Source organism: Fundulus heteroclitus, unplaced genomic scaffold (assembly GCF_011125445.2).
Source record: "Fundulus heteroclitus isolate FHET01 unplaced genomic scaffold, MU-UCD_Fhet_4.1 scaffold_53, whole genome shotgun sequence".
NCBI classification, from domain to species: domain Eukaryota; kingdom Metazoa; phylum Chordata; class Actinopteri; order Cyprinodontiformes; family Fundulidae; genus Fundulus; species Fundulus heteroclitus.
The window spans coordinates 1,978,139-1,998,584 of NW_023396956.1; the positions used below are offsets into that span (position 1 = coordinate 1,978,139).

Sequence of the window (20,446 nt, forward strand, 5' to 3'; positions counted from 1 at the left end):
AATATATATAAATATATATATATTATAGTTTGTATAGTTACAAACGTAAAAAATAGAGATCTCTCAATAAAACATGTCACCTTCTTCCAGAAAAACCAAGCCCCCCACCAAAGCTTGGAGCAACTGATGTCACCAAGGAGAGCATATCGCTGGCCTGGGCTAAACCTGAACACGATGGAGGCAGCAGAGTTACGGGATACCTGGTTGAAGCACTGGAGAAGGGTCAGGAGAAGTGGGTTAAATGTGGTGTAACCAAGTATACCCACTTCATAGTGTCTGGCCTAAGGGAGAAAGCAGAATACTTCTTCAGAGTCAAAGCTGAGAACCTTGCTGGATTTAGTGATGCAAAGGAAATGTTCACCCCTGTTATGGTCAAAGACCAGCTTGGTAAGTTACAAAATATAGAAACATTAATTTCACTGCTGTGACAGAAAATATTTTTGTGTAACTTCTGGTCAGAAAAATCAAAAGATGTAATAAAACCTGTGATCTGGTTGTTTTTCTAGAATCTCCTGAAGTCGACATGAAGGACTTCCCCCACAACACAGTGTACGTCAGAGCTGGCTCCACTCTCAAGTGTGAAATCCCTCTGACTGGCCAACCCTTGCCCAAAGTCACTCTTTCCAAGGATAATGTAGTGCTCAAGTCAACAATGAGGTTCAACTGTGAAGTCACTCCTGACAGCATCAAAATCATCTTGCGTGAAAGTGTTGCAAGAGACTCTGGACGCTATGATATCACTGCCTCCAACTCCAGTGGAACGACCAAGTCCTTTGTCAATATTGTGGTTCTGGATCGCCCCAGTGCCCCACTTGGACCTGTGGAACTGTTTGATGTCACAGAAGAGAGTGTGAGCCTCAGGTGGCTCCCACCAGCATATGATGGAGGAAGCCCCATCACTAACTATATCATCCAGAAGAGGGAAACAACTACAGCAAACTGGACTGATGTCTCTTCTGCTGTGGCCCGTTGCACCATAAAGATCATGAAACTTATTACTGGCTTGGAGTACCAGTTCAGAATCAGGGCTGAAAACAAATATGGCATAAGTGAAAATATTGACTCTCCAGCAGTCAGAGTCAACCTTCCATACAGTAAGGCTTCGATTTATCTTTCATTTTTACATGTAAGGTTTTAAAACTCAGTTTTGATATTGAACATTTTAACTCTGCTTGTCATCTACTAGCTATTCCGGATGCTCCATCAACTCCAGAAATTACTAGTGTGACCAGGGAGACCATCGCGCTTGCCTGGAAGGAGCCCAAGTCAGATGGAGGCAGCCATGTCTTTGGCTACCATCTCCAGATGAAGGATAGGAACAGCATCCTGTGGCAGAGAGTTAACAAAACTGTGATCCGTGCTACACACTATAAGGTCACCAACATTAATGCTGGACTCATTTATGAGTTTAAGGTGGCAGCAGAGAATGCTGCTGGCCTCAGCGCTTTCAGCAAGTCTTCAGATGCTGTGTTGGCTATAGATGCCTGTGGTGAGTACTAAAAGACACGTCTTAAAAGATTCAAATTCAGTTACAAAAAGAGTCTGTTAATTTATCTGCCATGTTTGTTTCTGCAGAGCCACCCATCAACCTGAGAATCAGTGACATCACCAAAAACTCTATCAGCCTTGCCTGGGAGAAGCCCAACTATGATGGTGGATCCCATATAACTGGTTACCTGATTGAGAAGAGAGAAGGTGTCAGCCCTAAGTGGACCAAAGCTAACCTTACCAATATAACAGACACACATTTCACCGTGACTGGACTCACCCAGAATGAAACATACGAGTTCAGGGTCATGGCCAGGAATGCAGTTGGTTCAGTCAGCAACCCATCTTTGACAGCTGGACCAGCCACCTGTGTGGACACCTATGGTAGGAATTATTTTTGTCTTGGATCTATTGGTCATTGTTTTCGACATTACTAGGGATACTTTTATCCCTAGTAAGTTGATGCTTGTCTGTTTCAGTGATGTGACATTGTGCTTTGATTATGTGTGATATGTTTATACACCAGAAACTGAACAAACCTGTCTTTGCATCCATCAGGTACCCCAGAAATTGAAATTCCACAGGAGTACCTTAATGAGGTCAAATACAGGGCTGGCTCAGATGTGGAGCTTAAATTTAATATCACAGCCAAACCCGCCCCCACCATTGAGTGGTTTAAAGACGGCAGAGAGTTAAAGCCTACTGCCCAGCTCTCTTTCAAACACACATTTGAGTCCACCAGCATATTCTTGAGGGACACCACTCGTCTGAACTCAGGGACCTATGAGGTCAAGGTGAAGAACTCCCTGGGAACCGCATGTGCCATTGTCAGGCTCCTTATTCAAGGTATTCAGACAATAATGTAAAATATTATGACAATTTGTTATTGAAAGAGATGACCTATTCCTAATTTGAATATATTTGTTCCTTTATCAGACAAGCCAGGACCGCCTGATGGAGAAATTCAGTTTAAGAAGGTGACGGCTAACAACATCACCATCATGTGGTCTCCTCCTGCTGATGAGGGCGGTGCCATGGTAACTCACTACATTGTGGAGAAGAGAGAGACCAGCAGAGTCATGTGGTCTATTGTCTCTGAGAAACTCGTAGACTGCATCGTCAACGTGCCCCGACTCATTCAGGGCAATGAGTACATCTTCAGAATCCGTGGAGTCAACAAATATGGCATTGGAGACCCACTGGAGTCTGAGCCCATTATCGCAAAGAACCAGTTTGGTAAGAAAATAATACAACACCGTGGTACTCATTTAACACAGTAGAATAGATTATAAACGTTTATCTAAACTGCGTATTTTCATCTCTACAGTTCCTCCTAGTGAACCATCTAAGCCTAAGGTCACCATGATCACCAAGTCCACAATGACAGTGATTTGGGAGAGGCCTGCACTGGATGGAGGCAGTGATATTGATGGTTATTACCTGGAGAAAAGGGAGAAAAAGAGTCTTCAGTGGTTCAAGGTTGGTTTGCAGATGACTATTTATTCATTTCATTCTTGTAGGAAGCCAAAATCATTTCACATGTAAGCATATGCCTTTCTTTTGTCTTAGGTGGTGAAGGGAACAATCAGAGACACGAGACAAAAAGTTACCAACTTGACTGAGAACAATGAGTACCAGTTCAGAGTCTGTGCCGTAAACAAGGCTGGTGCAGGAAACTACTCGGAGGCCTCTGACCTTTACAAGGCCTATGACCCCATTGGTACGCCAGAACATTTCACTTTGCCTCAGAATTATAGCCTTTATATAATAAGATGGGTTTATAAACAGCTAAGAATATTTGTAAAAAATGTTTGCCTCTTCCAGATCTTCCTGGGGAACCCTCAAAGCTCCGTGTGGTCGACTCCACAAAGACGTCCATAACTCTGGGCTGGGAGAAGCCTGTCTACGACGGTGGCAGCGAAATCACACACTACTTACTGGAACAGATGAATGCAGGAGACAAAGAATGGATCATCACCAACCCGCAGGTTAAGGATTGCGAGTATGTGGTGCCCCACCTGAAACCTGGCACCTACTACTATTTCAGAGTGTCTGCCGTGAACTGCAAGGGTAAAGGAGAGGACATCAAGATGTACCAGCCTGTTCAAGCCAAAGACATATTAGGTTTGGATTTTATTTTATGATCAAGAAGAAAACTACATAAAACCCTGTTTTTGCTTAAAATACACCAAATGTGTAATATGCTATTAATGATTTTCTGTTCAACAGAGGAAGCTGATTTGGACTTGGACGTTTCTATGACAACTCAATACACAGCTAGAGCCGGCCGTGATGTTGAAGTGTTTATCCCATTGAAGGGACGCCCAGCTCCCAATGTCACCTGGCGACGCGACGATCGCAACATGGCTGGGGATAACCGCTACACCATTCGCAGCACTGAGAGGTCCACCACACTCCTCATTCCAAAGGTCACCCGTGATGACTGTGGAAAGTACATGCTAGAGATAGAGAACGGCGTAGGGGAACCCAAGATAATCACCATTTCCCTCAGGGTTCTAGATAGTCCATCCTCCTGCCAGAAGCTAATAATCAAGAACGTTTCAAGAGGAAAGCTGACCCTCAGCTGGGAGGCTCCTATTGTGGATGGTGGCTCTCCTGTCACAAATTACATTGTTGAGAAGAAAGCCTCGACCATGAAGGCCTACCAGGTGATCACTGCAGAGTGCCTCAACACGTCTTACAAGGTGACAGGCCTGGAAGAGGATATTGCTTACTTTTTCCGTGTGTCAGCTGAAAACGAGTTTGGTGTGGGTGACTTCTGTGAGTCCGCTGAAGCCGTCAGAGCAACAGAGACTCCTGGACCAGTTAAAAACCTGGTAATGTTGGACTCTACAAAGACGTCTGTTACCCTGCAGTGGGCCCGACCTGACCATGATGGAGGCAGCCACATCACAGAGTACATAGTTGAAAAGATGAGCCAAGATGAAGTCAACTGGAGCTTAGGTGCCACATGCAAACGCTGCACTTGTGAGGTGCCTGGACTCAGGGAGCATGCCATTATGGATTTCAGAGTGTTTGCCAAGAATGAGAAAGGAAGAAGTGACTTCTCTCAGATTGGTCCAATTGAAGTGATGGACTTTATTATCCCCCCTGAAGCCAATCTCAGTGATTATCCAAACGGAGAGCTGGCTGTTCGTGTTGGTCAGAACATCCACATTGAGCTACCATTCAAGGGAAAACCAAGACCAGCAATCAGCTGGCTGAAGGACAACCTACCACTGAAGGAGAGTGATAAGATCCGCTTCAGGACCACTGACAACAAGACTGCAGTGACAGTCAGAGGAGCCAAGAAGGAGAATGCTGGCCAGTACACTTTAGTTCTGGACAATAGAGTGGTCAAAAACTACTTTGACATCAATGTGATTACTCTGGGACCCCCCACGGCTCCTTCAGGTCCCATTCGCTTTGATGAGATAAAAGCTCAGAGCATCATCATTTCCTGGGATGAGCCCAAGGAGGATGGAGGAGGGGAGATCACATGCTACAGCGTGGAGAAACGTGAAACCTCCCAGGCCAACTGGAAAATGGTCTGCTCAAGTGTTGTTAGGACCACCTTCAAGATCCCCAACCTGGTCAAAGGAACTCAATACCAGTTCAGAGTCCGTGCTGAGAACAAGTATGGAGTCAGTGAATCACTCTGCTCCCCAGAGGTTATTGCTCAGCACCAGTATAAACCTCCAGGTCCACCAGGAAAGCCAGTTGCCTTCAACGTCACCAGTGATGGTATGACCATCAAGTGGGATGCCCCAGGCTTTGATGGAGGTTCTCCCATCTTGGGTTATCATGTTGAGAAGAAGGACCGGAACAGCCTCTTGTGGCAGAAGGTGAACTCCACTCTCATTTCCAATAAGGAGTACAGGATCATTGGTCTCCTTGAAGGTCTGGAGTACTCTTTTAGAGTATATGCTGAGAACAATGCCGGACTCAGTCCAGTCAGTGAGCAGAGCAAGCATGCTCTAGCTATCTCCCCTGTTGGTAAGTTTAATTTATTTGTGCTTATTAATGGCTATATCAGAAATACCTTTGGCCTGCAAACTGTGAATGTGACTCCATTAAACTGATTTTATAAACAAAAGTGTTTTATTGAAGGATTAACAATATTCATTAATTAAATCCCAAATATTATAGATTGAATTTGTTGTTCTTATCTTCTCCAGACCCACCTGGAACTCCTGTCTGCATTGATACAACCAGAGAGTCAGTCACCCTGCAGTGGGACATTCCCAAGAGAGATGGTGGCAGCAAAATTGTGGCTTACAATGTAGAAAGGCGCCAAGGCAGATCAAAATGGCTGCGGTGCAACTTTACTGATATAAGTGAGACCCACTTCACTGTGACTGGTCTGTCTCCTGGAGACAGATTTGAGTTCAGAGTGATTGCAAGGAATGCTGTCGGCACAGTCAGCCCACCATCCAACTCATCTGGATACATCATGACTAAGGATGAGAGCGGTAGGTTTTTTTCTTAATGAATAAACAATTTTTGAAATTTGTTACAAATAATCAGACTAAATAACTTTTTTTCTAATCAGTTGCTCCGGAAATCGAGTGGTCTCCAGACCAAGTGCTCACTCTGAAGGCTGGAGAAAATGTTAAGCTCAATTGCACCATCACTGGGCGCCCAGTTCCCCAGGTTTTGTGGTACAAGGATGGCAAAGAAATTGATAAGAGAACCATGATTGACATTGAAATTACCACTGGCATTGGCAACAGCAGTCTGTTAATCCGTGATGCGGACAGGAACCACCGTGGAATTTACACAGTTGAGGCTAGAAATAGCTCCGGTTCAAGGAAAGCAGATGTTAACGTCAGAGTGCAAGGTTGGTGAACAATTAATTTTTTGTTTCTCTGTGTGGCCAATGAGTTACATAGAAACAATTGTTTCTCTGACCTCGGCACCCTTGTGTCTGTACAGATACTCCTGGACCTGTTGAGGGTCCCATCCGCTTCACCGGCATCACGGCTGAAAAGTGCACCGTCTGGTGGAACCCACCTGAAAATGATGGCTGTGCTGCAATCACCCACTATGTGGTGGAGAAACGAGAAACATCCAGAATTACCTGGGCCTTGGTCACATCCAAATGTGAAGCTTGTTCATACAACGTCACTAACCTCATTAAGGGCAATGAGTACCAGTTCAGAATCTCTGCTGTCAACAAATTTGGGGTTGGCAAACAACTAGATTCTGACCCAATTATTGCACGCATGCAATACAGTGAGTAAACCTTTAAAGATTAAGTCTGCATCAGCAGATAAAACCTCAATCTTCCTGCGGGTCCCAAAGTAGCGTTTTGCAACTTACAGTTTTGTTCTGCTCTGCCCCTCAGCTGTGCCAGATGCTCCTGGTACACCAGATGCAACACATGTGACTGGAAACAGCATCACTATGTGCTGGACCAGGCCAAGATCCGATGGAGGCAATGAGATCAAGCATTACATTCTAGAAAGGAGAGAGAAGAAGAGTCTTCGCTGGGTGAGGGTTTCCTCCAAGAGGCCCATCACGGAGCTAAGGCACCGTGTCACCAACCTCACCGAGGGCAACGAGTACGAGTTCCGTGTCATGGCTGAAAATGGAGCAGGTATCGGACCAGCCAGCAGCACCTCCAGACTCTTCAAATGCAGAGAGCCGACCAGTGCTCCCAGTGCTCCCAGTTTGATCAAGGTAGGTCTGTCTAAGAAGATAATCCAAACAAATAAATAAAAATGAAGCAGTTTTGGAGAAGTTATTTTACATAAAGTAAAGTACTGTGTAAAACAAAAGTTTCTTGAACAAAAAGCTACAAATATAAATAAAAAGTAAACATTCTTTCTTTGGTAACAGGTTATTGACTCGACTAAGTCCTCCGTCACCCTGGAATGGACAAAGCCAGTCTTTGATGGTGGCATGGAAATAATTGGCTATAATATTGACATGTGTAAGGCCAGCCTGGAGGAGTGGCACAGAGTCAACAGTCAGATCTGCATCCACAATCGGTACACGGCAAAGGGCCTGGTACCTGGAGAGCTTTACAAATTCAGAGTCAGTGCTGTGAATGGATCAGGAGAGGGTGAAGCTTCCATTATGCCACAGCCTGTCCAGGCTCTGGATAGACTGACTTCTCCAGAAATTGACATTGATGCAAACTTCAAGCAAACTCACACTGTGAAGAATGGAGGAACAGTCACTCTCAGCATCGCTTTCCGAGGAAAGCCTACTCCCCTTGCCACCTGGTCTCGAGTAGATGGAGAGCTTCCTTTCATGGCTGACGTCAGTACCACAGATGGCTCCTCCACTTTGACCTTAGAAGGTTGCACAAGGTACGAGGCGGGAAAATACACCCTGTCCCTTGAGAACAACAGTGGCCGCAAGTCCATCACATTCACTGTTAAAGTCTTGGATACTCCTGGACCTCCAGGGACGATCTCCTTCAAAGATGTTACTCGTGGCGCCTTGACAATGATGTGGGATGCTCCATCCAATGACGGTGGTTCCCGAGTCCACCACTACATTGTGGACAAACGGGAGGCAAGCCGCCTTGCTTGGCAGGAGGTCAGCAGCAAGAGCTCCCGTCAAATGATAAGGATAACCGGTCTAGATATTGGCGTGCCATACTTGTTCAGAGTGACTGCTGTCAACCAGTATGGCCAAGGAGAACCTAATGAAATGACTGAGCCCATCGTTGCCACCGAAGAGCCTGCACCACCCAAGAGATTAGATGTTGTCGACACCACTAGCTCCTCGGCCTCCCTGGTGTGGCTTAAACCTGAGCATGATGGAGGCAGCCGCATCAGAGGCTACATTGTTGAATTCAGAGCTAAGGGCAGTGAGCGTTGGGTTGTTTATGGAGAGACGAAGTTACAGAAGATGCTGGTAGAGGGTCTGATCGCGAACTCGGAGTACGACTTCAGGGTGAAGGCCAAGAATGATGCTGGAGTCAGTGAGCCTCAGGCTACCTTCAGCTCTGTGGTCATTAAGGAACCTCTCATCGAACCAACCGCTGATCTCAGCAGCATCACTAACCAGCTCATCACCTGTAAGATTTCCAACACGTTCACAATTGATATTCCTATCAGTGGCAGACCTGCACCCAAGGTCACATGGAAGCTAGAGGAAATGAAGCTGAAGGAGACGGACAGGGTCTTGATCAGGACCACAAAGGAGAGAACCACACTGATTGTGAGGGACAGCAAGAGAAGTGACAGCGGCAAGTATTACCTGATCCTGGAGAATGCTGCTGGTGTGATGACTTTCACAGTCACCGTGGCCATCATCGGCAGACCGAGCCCACCCACTGGCCCTGTTCAGGTTTCTGAAATCTCCTCAGAGTCCTGCACGCTGTCCTGGTCTGAGCCAGCTGATGATGGAGGCACTGAAATAACCAACTACATTGTTGAAAAACGCGAGTCTGGCCACGCTTCATGGCAGGTGGTCAACTCCAGTGTGAAGAGAACCACAATCAAAGTGACTCATCTCACCAAATACATGGAGTACACATTCAGAGTGTGCGCCGAGAACAAGTTTGGAGTCAGCAAGTCCATCGAGTCTGCCGCAGTTGTGATCGAGCATCCATTCAGTAAGTTCAGTTTTTCTAATTCTAAATTTACACATCCTGATTTTATATGGATGAAAGTTGGGATATAATTCTTATTATCACCTCATCTTTACATATTCAGTTCCTCCAAGTCCTCCAACCCGCCCAGATGTGGTATCTGTGTCAGCTAATGCCATTGGCATTAAGTGGGATGTGCCATATTCTGATGGTGGCAGTAAGGTGACAGGATACTGGATTGAGAAGAAAGAAAGGAACACAATCCTGTGGGTGAGGGAGAACAAACTCCCCTGCCTGGAGTGCCATTACAAGGTGTCCAACCTGATCGAGGGTCTGGAGTATCAGTTCAGGGTGTACGCCATGAACATTGCTGGACTCAGCAAGGCCAGTGAAGCCTCCAGACCAGTGGTGGCGCTCAATCCTGTTGGTAAGGACAATGTTTGTGTCCTAAATGCTTAACATTTAACTTTTTTTAACTACAGAACTCAGTTGCACATTTCTTCTAGCTAATAACTGTACAGATTTTTTTTCTAATGTTGTCAGATGTAATAATAATAATCATCATTGCAATTCTGTTTAAATTTTTTTTACCCTAGCGTGTATCTATATGCTTCCATATGCGTGTCACTTTGCTTCTGGTACACCTCAATTTCCATACAATCGGACGATAAAGGATATTTCTATTCTATTCTAATGATCCAGAAATTATTTTAAATTACAAACTGTGATCAAAGTCACGCAGCAGTATTTTATAAAATCCTCTCTCCCCATTTAGATCCACCGGGTAAACTTGAGGTGACAGACATCAGCCGCTCCTCCGTTTCACTGTGCTGGACTGTGCCTTTCAACGACGGTGGCAGTAAGATCGTCGGTTACATCGTGGAGAAGAAGGTCTACAGCACTGATGAGTGGGACGACAACCGCTGGCTCAAGTGCAACTACACCACCATCACTGAGAACTACTTCACAGTCACAAACTTGGGAGAGGGAGAAACCTACGAGTACCGTGTCATCGCAAAGAATGCATCTGGAGTCCACAGCATGCCTTCTGAGTCGACCGGACCAGTCACATGCAAGGACGAATACTGTACGTCCATACGTTTCTGCTTGCTTCTTTTGCTTCAGATTTTGTTTTGATTTTTCCTTTGTATGGTTCCGTGGATCATAACATTTATTGTATTTTAGTGACTTTACAGAATGCCATCACAGAATTCAAGATCTTGCAATAATAAAATGCTGCCACGTTTCTCATCAAGCCAGACTGCACACCTTCTACATAGGTGCTGTCATTATGAGACGTCGTCCGGGAAAAAATAAATGCGGTTAATTATTATTAGCCCCATATGTGGAGGTGAATGCTTTAAGCCGACACCCTGCATCTATCATTGAGATTTTTATTTTAAAATACAAAAGGAAGCAAAGGACTGGCTAACCGTTAGCTTAACACAACTAATGATGCTAGCTAGTTAGCATCTGCCTCTGAACTTTCTTCTCCTGCTTTCTATTCATCTTTAATTAGTAGATGTCAAATACTTAGACTTATCAAACCTGAGCTACATAATGCTACCCTGAACCGAGATTATTTAAAACGTAGTTTGAGCTTTATGAAACCTCTATTGCTTTTTTGGCAACCTTAGAGTTAGATTGGCTTAAACACCTTCCAGTCTCCTCAGAAATATCATCCCTCTTATTCATCAACCCATGATGCTTGCAAGACATTTCACATCTAAACAAACTCTTTCAGGGAGAAAACCATAACTGAATAACAACACAAGTCCTCCAAGGATTTTCCTCCACAGCCTTTTTGTTGACAAAGTGAAGGAGCCAAACAAAGTTTTCAGTGGTTGCTTCCAGTTTAGCTTCATCAGCCACATTTGTCTTGGTTACTAGTCTGTTCACAGAGAATCCTGTTATATTGTCGGTGCGTGATCAGCACACACTTTGAAAAGCCCAATTATAGGCTTCGTCCATCTATAGGCTCTTCAAAAAAGAGAAGATTTTAATAAAACTGAGTTGCCCTGCTTAAAAAGATACTGCTCATTACATACAAACAGCCATTAAAACAACCCGCTTTACTGCAACTTCCGCTATCGTACTGGTAGTTTCAAACCTACAGCAAGACTGCCAGGAATAAAATGGATAACACAGTTTGTGATTTGTAAAAATTTTACTCTATGAAAACAAAGAAATACTGAGTTTTGTAATCTTTCCAAAAGTATTGTTAAGATGTTGTATTGTTAAGTGGATGTATTGCAACGCCCCTAGTTTTTTTTTTTTTTACAACACTCATTCAATTATTTAGCACAAACTAACAATGGAATGTCTTTTCTGCTGCAGCTCCTCCTAAAGCTGAACTTGACAGCAAGTTAACACGAGAGACAATTACCGTTATGGCCGGCTCCGACCTTGTCCTGGATGGTGCCGTTGGAGGAAAACCAGAACCCACTGTGTACTGGTCCAAGGGTGACAAGATTTTGGAGTTGGGAGAAAAACACTCCCTGACATATACGTCAACAAGAGCCATGGCTGTAATCAAGAACTGTGACAGATACGATACTGGTAGATACGTCCTCACTGTCAAGAACGCCAACGGTATTAAGACTGCGTCAGTCAACGTGAAGGTTCTGGGTGAGTAACTATGTTACAAAAGCAATGCTGGGGGCCAATACATGAATGTGTCAGGAAAATGTCTAATTCTCAAATATTTCCCTGCAGACACTCCTGGAGCACCAGCTGACAAGATCGTGATCAGCAGAGTGACCGAGGAGAAATGTACCGTTTCTTGGAAGATTCCCCTGGAGGACGGAGGGGACATTGTGACACATTACATCGTAGAGCGACGTGAAACCAGCCGGCTCAACTGGGTCATGATGGAGACAGAGTGCAAGTCGCTGTCATGTGTCAGCTCCAGGCTGATCAAGAACAACGAATACGTCTTCAGAGTCAGAGGAGTCAACAAGTTTGGACCTGGAGTTCCTCTGGAGTCTGAGCCTATTATTGCCAGAAACGCCTACAGTACGAAACAGCTTTTCTTTGTCAAATTTTGGGTCTAGTTTTATTACATGTTTCTAGGATTAAACACAGTTTTTTGTTTTACACCTTAATACATTATCACCTCTGAAGCGTTCAGAGGTTAAGTGTTTTTCTCCTGAGAAAGCAAAATTACTTCTCAATCTGACATCTGTGCCTGTCTTTGCCCAGCTGTCCCATCCCCGCCAGGCGCCCCAGAGGCCACAGCGGTGGGTAAGGAGCACATAATCATCGAGTGGCTGAAGCCTGAGAGCGATGGAGGCAGTGAGATCAAGAACTACATCGTGGAAAAACGAGAGAAAAGCAGCACTAGGTTAAAACAAGTTCTGCATGAAATGAGCTGACAAGTTTTCATTGTATCAAAAAGCACTGAACAATCTATCTGTTGTGTTGAATCAGATGGACTCGGGTGAACAGAACTTACACCATTTATGACATCCGTCTGAAGATTACTGGCCTAATAGAGGGAAGCGAATACCAGTTCAGAGTCACCGCTGTCAACAACGCTGGAGAGAGCCAGCCGAGCGACGCCTCACCGTACATTATCTGTAGAGATCCCACATGTAGGTTTTTTTTCCCCATCAACTTCCGAGCTTCCAGTTATTACATCTAAATAACTCCAGTACATCTAAAACACATTTATATATCCATCCCCTTCAGACACCCCTGCTGCTCCATCAACGCCTCGCATCGTCGACACAACCAAGCACAGCATCAGCATGACCTGGACCAGGCCCATGTACGACGGCGGCTCCGACGTCACTGGCTATGTCATTGAGATCCTAGAGGAAGGCACGGAGCAGTGGTACCGTGCCACCGCCAAACCTCTGAAGACCAATGAGTATGTGGCCGCTGGGCTGGCATCCAATAAGAAGTACAGGTTCAGGGTGGCAGCCATCAACTCCAATGGCACCGGGGAGTACAGCGAACCCAGTAGTGAGGTCGAGCCAGTGGAGAAAGTTGGTGAGTTAATGTTCCTCTGAAAGTCTGGGGGATTTAACTAGAGTATTTTATGATGAGGAAATGGTGCTGTTGGTCACATTCCCTATGGCGGTTTTTAATGGCGCTATCTTGACTAACATTAATCAACATTTGATGCAACAACACGAACTTTACAAGTTTTAAACTAAATCATTTCTATTTTAGTTTCACTTTGGACATTGTCTGTTTATAACACAGTATTTATCATTATTCTTGCTTAGAAAATAGGAAAGTGACGAGTGGAAAACAAAAGAAGTTTAAGGCCAAAAAACAGCAGCTAAAGCAGCAGAAAGTATCGGAAAATCTTTTATTTAACAAAAAATATTATCTTTGGTGTTTTCATTGATTCAAGACTGAAATGGGAAGAAATTGTACTTCTGTGAAAGGCATCTAGTAACAAATAGGCCAAAGATCCAATTTTAAATTGGTTATTTTCTAAGTAGTCTTAAGTGGTTCATCTCTGAATTTTAAGACATTTTTAGCTGAATAATTAATCAGTCAAAGTTAATTGGTTAGCAAAATTAATTAGAAAAAGGTATTTCTGTGAGTGAAGCCCAGAGGAGTGTTGGTCAAGACCACTTTTAAAGTTTCCAAGAACGTCTGAATTACTTAAAGGAAAGCAGAAAGAAATTTGCAATGGTTTATTACTTAGTATCCACCCAATGATCAATATACCAGCGTTTGTATTCAGGAGACATTCTTTCTATCATTTCAAATGTAAAGGTTGTTTTTAAGATTGGGAAACATTTTAATTTAGATTAAATTCCTGTTGTATTTTGTTAAATTTACACGAGGTGTTGTATTCCAGCTTGCCAAGAAGCATCAACTTCATGGTCAAGTACAACTCAAAGCATTTTATTTATTTAGCACCAGTTTAGAAAAAATATCTTCTTAAGGCACTTTACAAGACAGTTTATACCTAGTTCTAAAGGAAGTAGTCTACAAAAACCTAATGACATGGATAAATTCAAAATCAGTACCATGCCTTCTAATCAAATGCTAGTTAATATGCAAAGCGGTCAAAGTCAGGTCATATATGCCACATGATGGCACCGTTACTAGCTGAGGAAGCTGAGCTGATTGCATGAGGTTACTGGTTGTGCAGCAGTCGTTAAACGGACCACCCACTCTGTTGCACCCCTTCAGAAATGCCCGACCTGGAACTGGCTGATGACCTGAAGAAAACAGTGTGTCTGCGTGCCGGCGGTACCCTCCGTCTATTTGTGTCCGTCGGTGGCCGGCCAACACCAGTTGTCACCTGGAGAAAGACTGGGGTGGAGCTGCAGAGCCGAGGCTACATTGAGACCACGGAGAGTTACACCTCTCTCTTGGTGGAGAAGGTTAATCGCTATGACTCGGGAAAATATGTTGTGGAGGCAGAGAATCCATCTGGAAAGAAGACATCCATCATCCTGGTTAAGGTCTATGGTGAGTTCTGTCAATTAAATATCAAATATCACATTTCTTAAAAACCAAACACACATAAATCTGTATTTCTCATAAATCTCCCTTTCTTTCAGATACTCCTGGTCCTCCTGGTTCAGTTAGGGTGAAGGACTACACCAAGGAATCTGTTGTGATCACCTGGGACGTCCCAAGCCTTGATGGCGGCGCTCATGTCAGCAATTACATCATAGAGAAGAGAGAAGCCAACATGAAGTCATACAAGACAGTAACCACAGAGTGCAGGAAGACTCTGTACAGGATCACAGGCCTGGAGGAAGGCGTGCACTACTTCTTCAGAGTCCTCCCTGAGAACATCTACGGCGTTGGTGAACCCTGCGAGACAGCTGAACCTGTGCTTGTGTGTGAAGTGCCGTCAGTTCCTATGGACCTCAGCATTGTGGATGTCACCAAGTCCACTGTGACCTTGCACTGGGAGAAACCACTGCACGATGGCGGCAGCAGGCTGACAGGTTACATCATAGAAGCCTGCAAGGTGGGTACGGACAGGTGGAGCGCCGTGGCTACAGTTAAGGCCTCAGTGTCCCAGCACACCATCCAGTCCCTGACAGAGAACGACCAGTACCTGTTCAGGATCCGGGCCACCAACAGCAGGGGGGCCAGTGAGCCAATGGACATTGTGACACCTGTCACAATCCAGGAGATCAAGGGTGGGTCATTAAAGCATCAACATCCCAGAATAGCCCTCCTTCTCAAAAGCCAGAATACCATTAAATAAATATTCTTTTGTGTATTTCAGTGATGCCCAAGATTGACATGACCAGCATCCCTCAGAAGATTGTTTATGTCCACCGTGGCAAATCTATTGACCTGAACATCCCAATAAAAGCCAAACCACCACCGGTCTGCTCCTGGTACTTCAGCGGCGTAAAGCTGAAGGACAGCTTGGACCGCATCAAGATCGACAGCAACGGCAAATTCACCCACCTCGTCATCCGTGACACCACCATCAATGATACCGGAGATTATACTTTGGAGGTGAAGAATGCCATCGGCATGGCAACTGAGGTCATCAAGGTCATCATCCTCGGTAAGGAGACTTGATGCAAATAAACTTTATACCAACTAGTCTCATCGTTGAAGTAAAACTGTATTCATTATAGAGACGATGGAAGGCATTTCTGAACATAAATGGAGTCCATTTTGTCATTTCTGCTCAGACAAACCTGGTATTCCTGTTGGTCCAATGAAGATTGAGGAGGTTGACGGCGTGTCAGTCACAGCTAGCTGGGCGCCTCCAGAGAAAGACGGTGGTGCCAACGTCAGCGGCTACGTGGTGGAGCAGCGTGAAGCGCACCACCCAGGCTGGTCCACCGTCTCTGAATCCGTGACCAGACCGTGCTTTAAGTTCACCAGGCTTAACGAAGGAACCGAGTATGTGTTCCGTGTTGCTGCCATGAATCGCTTTGGCGTTGGCAGCTTCCTGCAGTCTGAGGTGGTGGAGTGCAAGAGCGCCAAGAGTGAGTCCTACCAATCATGAATAAATGCCTGGTTCTCATCATGCTGCATATGTTCTACCAGTTAAAGAATGTTTGCACACATTTAAATTTCTTGGTTAATATTAAAGAAGTTAGTTTTCATCCCACAGTCCCATTAAATTCTCATTTTTTGTCCCCATGTAGCTATTCCTGGACCTCCAAGCACACCAGAGGTGATTGACGTCACTCATGAAGGCATGACCGTCACCTGGCAACCACCTGTGGACAACGGTGGCTCCACCATTGCTGGCTACATCATAGAGCGTAAGGAGGCCCGTTCTGACAGATGGTTAAGAATCAACAAGAATCCAGTCACTATGACCCGATACCGTTCATCCGGACTGATTGAGGGTCTGGAATATGAGTTCCGTATCACTGCCATCAACTCCAGAGGAACTGGCAAACCCAGTGAAAGTTCTGCCATCAATGTTGCCATGGATCCCATAGGTAAGTGATGCAAGACTCAGTTCTTTAATGTAATCATTGCAATTAGTTTTAGTTTAATTACAAAAGGGGAGGTCAGGGTAATTACTAAATCCCGCCGTATTGCTCAATAGAACCTCCAGGTCCGCCAGTTCAACCCACAGTCACAGACAGCACCCGGACATCCGTCTCTCTGGCCTGGCTGCCCCCTGAGGAAGAGGGTGGTTCTGTTGTTACTGGCTACCTCATTGAGATGCAAAAGGTGGACCAGGTTGAATGGACGCTGTGCAACACTACACCCACCAAGATGTGCGAGTACACGCTAACACACATGCCCCAGGGTGCAGAGTACAGGTTCAGGGTCACTGCCGTCAACGCAGGCGGTGCCGGGGAGCCTGCAGAGATTTCTGGAGTCGTTAAAGTCCAAGAGATGATTGGTGAGAGAAGAACTGCACACAGTTTTAGCATTTAGATGGTGCTTGACAATATCCTTCTTCTTTCTACATCAACAATTTAATTATTTTTTTCAGGTTATCCTGACTTTGAGCTCAATCGTATATACGAGGAGGGATATGTGGTGCGGCAAGGCGGAGTCATCCATCTGTCTGTACCCATCAAAGGCAAGCCTATACCTACAGCTAAATGGACAAAGGATGGCCGTGACATCTCTCATCGGGCCATGATCGCCACCCATGATGACATCACTGAGCTGGTCATCAAAGAGGCACACAAAGATGACACCGGTACCTATGATTTGGTGCTGGAGAACAAATGTGGTAGGAAAGCCGTGTACATCAAGGTGAGAAACAACGGAGGCCACAGGAAGAAAAACGCATAAATGGAAAATATAGCTTGGTCAAAAATTTAAAAATGTTTATGCTTTCCACCATCAGGTGAAAGTGATTGGTCGACCTGACGCCCCAGAAGGTCCTCTAGAATTTGATGACATCCAAGCTAGATCAGTGCGTGTCAGCTGGAGGCCACCTTCAGATGATGGCGGATCAGACATCCTGGGCTACATAGTAGAAAGGCGGGAAGTACCAAAGGCCGCCTGGTACACAGTGGATGCTCGGGTAACTGAGACCTCTCTGGTGGTCAAGGGCTTAAAGGAGAACGTAGAGTACCACTTCAGGGTGTTTGCGGAGAACCAGTTTGGTGTTAGCAGATCCCTCAAGTCAGATGCCGCTGTTCTGCCAAAGACACCTCTTTGTGAGTAATATTTCTCAAAATCCAAATCTAAGCTGATGTGATGTAATTTCATATACACACTACTTATTCACCACATTAATACATTATTTAATGACAATGTACGTAACTGCAGGTCCACCTGAACCTCCCAGCAACCCACCAGAGATTATGGACGTCACAAAGACCACAGTGTCTCTGTCCTGGGCCCGGCCCCGGGATGACGGTGGCTCTCGCATCACAGGATACTACGTCGAAAGAAGAGAGATTTCCACAGAGAAGTGGGTCCGTCACAACAAGACCCACATCACTACCACCATGTTCAACGTCACCGGTCTCATCCCCAACGCAGAATACATATTCAGAGTGGTGGCTCAAAATGACATCGGGCAGAGCGAACCCGGCCCTGCTTCAGAACCGGTGGTCTGCAAAGATCCATTTGGTGTGTAGTATTGCTTTATGCTTATTTCCCCATGAATAAAGTGATGAAACTTAAAGAAAGGAGAACCTTACGTCCATTTTCCATGTAGACTTTTTTGTGAGCCAATTTCAGACCCTGTATAAACTTAATTAAACGGTGTCTTGTTTTAGTGTTAACGTCCTGAAATCTCTCTTCCTGCAGACAAACCCAGCCAACCAGGAGAGATCGACATCATCTCTATTACCAAGGACAGCATTACCATCCACTGGCTCAGGCCGGAGCATGATGGAGGAAAGGAGATCCTGGGTTACTGGATTGAGTTCAGGGAGGCTGGAGAGAGCGCCTGGAAGAAATGCACCAAGGAGCGCTCCAAGGATCGTCAGTTCACCATGGGTGGCTTGATGGAGGCTACAGAGTACGAGTTCAGGATCTTTGCTGAAAACGAGGCCGGAGTCAGCCGCCCTCGTCGCACACCCATGGGCATTAAAACCAAACTGAGCGGTGAGCTGGTGGCACAAGACCTTTTTGAAGTTTTAGTGTGAAATTTTAGGTTGAAATAGATTTGATGAATTTTTTTCCCTGCAGTTGGTGAAGCTCCAGCTTTGAAAGAAGAGATCCAAGATGTAACCACCAAGCTAGGCGAGTCTGGCACTCTGACCTGTGGAATCATCGGCAGACCTTTGCCTGAGATCAAGTGGTATCGCTATGGCAAAGAACTCATCCAAAGCCGCAAGTACAAGATGAGCTCAGATGGGCGCAACCACTCCCTCACCATTCTGACAGAGGAGCAGGAAGACGAAGGCATGTACACCTGCAGGGCCATCAACGAAGCTGGAGAGATAGAGACCAGCGGCAAACTGCGCTTGCAGGCAGCTCCTCAGTTCCACCCTGGCTTCCCTCTGAAAGAGAAGTACTACGCTGGGGCCGGCACCAGTCTCCGCCTCCATGTTGTCTACATTGGTCGCCCGATCCCCCAGATCATGTGGTTCTATGGCAAGAAACCCCTGAACTCATCTGAGAATGTGATAATTGAAAACACTGAGAGCTACACCCACCTGGTAGTGAGGAACGTCCAGCGAAAAACCAACGCTGGTCGCTACAAGGTGCAGCTCAGCAATGTGTTTGGAACAGTTGACACCTCACTGCGTGTTGAAATCCAAGGTAAAAGCATACATCCTCTGTCTAAAACACTCTAAAAGCACATCTTAAAGGTAGAACTCAAATGAACAAAGGAGATTTGTGTGCTTTATTGATTACACACTGGCAATTTTCACCTGTGAAAAACATAAGCTGTTACTGATTGCCCTTTACCTTCTTCCCAGACAAACCTTGCATGCCTGAGGGTCCTGTCGTGGTTGAATCCCTGCTTAGGAACTCAGTTGTCATCAGCTGGAAGGTTCCTAAGGATGATGGAGGCTCTGTAATCACCAACTACATTGTAGAGAAACGTGAAGCAAAAGAAGGTGAACAGTGGCAGCTAGTGTCCTCCTCTGTCTCCGGCATCACCTGCCGAGTGCCCAACCTCAATGAGAGCTCCGGGTACTACTTCCGAGTCTCTGCACAGAATCAGTATGGTGTCAGTGAGCCACTGGAGATCCCTTCAGTGGTCATCATCAAGAGTCCATACGGTAAGCCGGTTGAATTTTTTTTTTCCAGCTTTGAAATCCATAGATAAGTAGCAGAAAGAAATAATAAAATCCCTGTTTGTCTTTCAGATAAACCTGGAATCCCACAGCAGCCGTTCATTGCCAGTGCAACCAAAGACTCCTGCGTTGTCTGCTGGAAGCCTCCAAGCAGCGACGGAGGAGCTAAAATCACCAGCTACTTCCTTGAGAAACGTGAGAAGAAGCAGAACAAATGGATGTCTGTAACAACGAAGGCATTTGCGGAGACCAGCTATGAAGTCACAGGCTTGATTGAAGGCTTCGAGTACGAGTTCCGAGTGAAATGTCAGAACATTGGCGGTGAAAGCGACTGGTCCGAGATCTCTCTACCCGTCATTCCCAAGTCTGAACAGGCTCCTCGTGCTCCTGCATTCAGGGAGGAAATCAGAGACATGACTGTCAAATACCACAGCAACGCCACCTTTGTCACCAAGGTATGTTGAAAATATATACAGTATATATTTTTTCTATTCATATCTTTGATTCTCATTCAGCAGGTTAATTACTCTGATTGTTTTTTCCTGTAATAAGGTTGTGGGTCATCCAAAGCCTGTGGTCAAATGGTATTGCAATGGAAAGGAGATCCTGGCAGACGGAACAAAGATAAAAGTCCTTGAGTTCAAGGGTGGTTACTACCAGCTTGTCATTAATGCTGCTGATGAGAAGGATGCCTCAATTTACCAAGTCAGAGCGACCAACCCTTCAGGATCTATCTCTACAACAGCCAACCTGGAAGTGGAAGGTATTTAAGCCCTTTTGAATT

At 45.3% G+C, this 20,446-nt stretch overlaps 1 protein-coding gene across 1 annotated transcript in view; it reads left to right on the forward strand.

Moving 5' to 3' along the window:
• ttn.2 (titin, tandem duplicate 2) overlaps positions 1-20,446 on the forward strand; it is a 212,363-nt gene that overhangs the window by 182,374 nt on the left and 9,543 nt on the right. Inside the window, 36 exon segments of the mRNA XM_036132592.1 lie at positions 91-387; positions 507-1,094; positions 1,187-1,489; positions 1,576-1,872; positions 2,047-2,334; positions 2,425-2,724; positions 2,816-2,967; positions 3,058-3,208; positions 3,313-3,612; positions 3,718-5,484; positions 5,667-5,960; positions 6,041-6,328; positions 6,424-6,723; positions 6,836-7,170; positions 7,330-9,061; positions 9,162-9,464; positions 9,813-10,124; positions 11,375-11,665; positions 11,753-12,052; positions 12,239-12,380; positions 12,467-12,630; positions 12,728-13,030; positions 14,195-14,476; positions 14,569-15,162; positions 15,252-15,542; positions 15,673-15,972; positions 16,135-16,437; positions 16,548-16,850; positions 16,944-17,212; positions 17,307-17,622; positions 17,735-18,040; positions 18,221-18,520; positions 18,605-19,180; positions 19,342-19,647; positions 19,735-20,117; positions 20,215-20,425. Of these exon segments, the coding sequence (XP_035988485.1) occupies positions 91-387; positions 507-1,094; positions 1,187-1,489; positions 1,576-1,872; positions 2,047-2,334; positions 2,425-2,724; positions 2,816-2,967; positions 3,058-3,208; positions 3,313-3,612; positions 3,718-5,484; positions 5,667-5,960; positions 6,041-6,328; positions 6,424-6,723; positions 6,836-7,170; positions 7,330-9,061; positions 9,162-9,464; positions 9,813-10,124; positions 11,375-11,665; positions 11,753-12,052; positions 12,239-12,380; positions 12,467-12,630; positions 12,728-13,030; positions 14,195-14,476; positions 14,569-15,162; positions 15,252-15,542; positions 15,673-15,972; positions 16,135-16,437; positions 16,548-16,850; positions 16,944-17,212; positions 17,307-17,622; positions 17,735-18,040; positions 18,221-18,520; positions 18,605-19,180; positions 19,342-19,647; positions 19,735-20,117; positions 20,215-20,425 (13,947 nt within the window).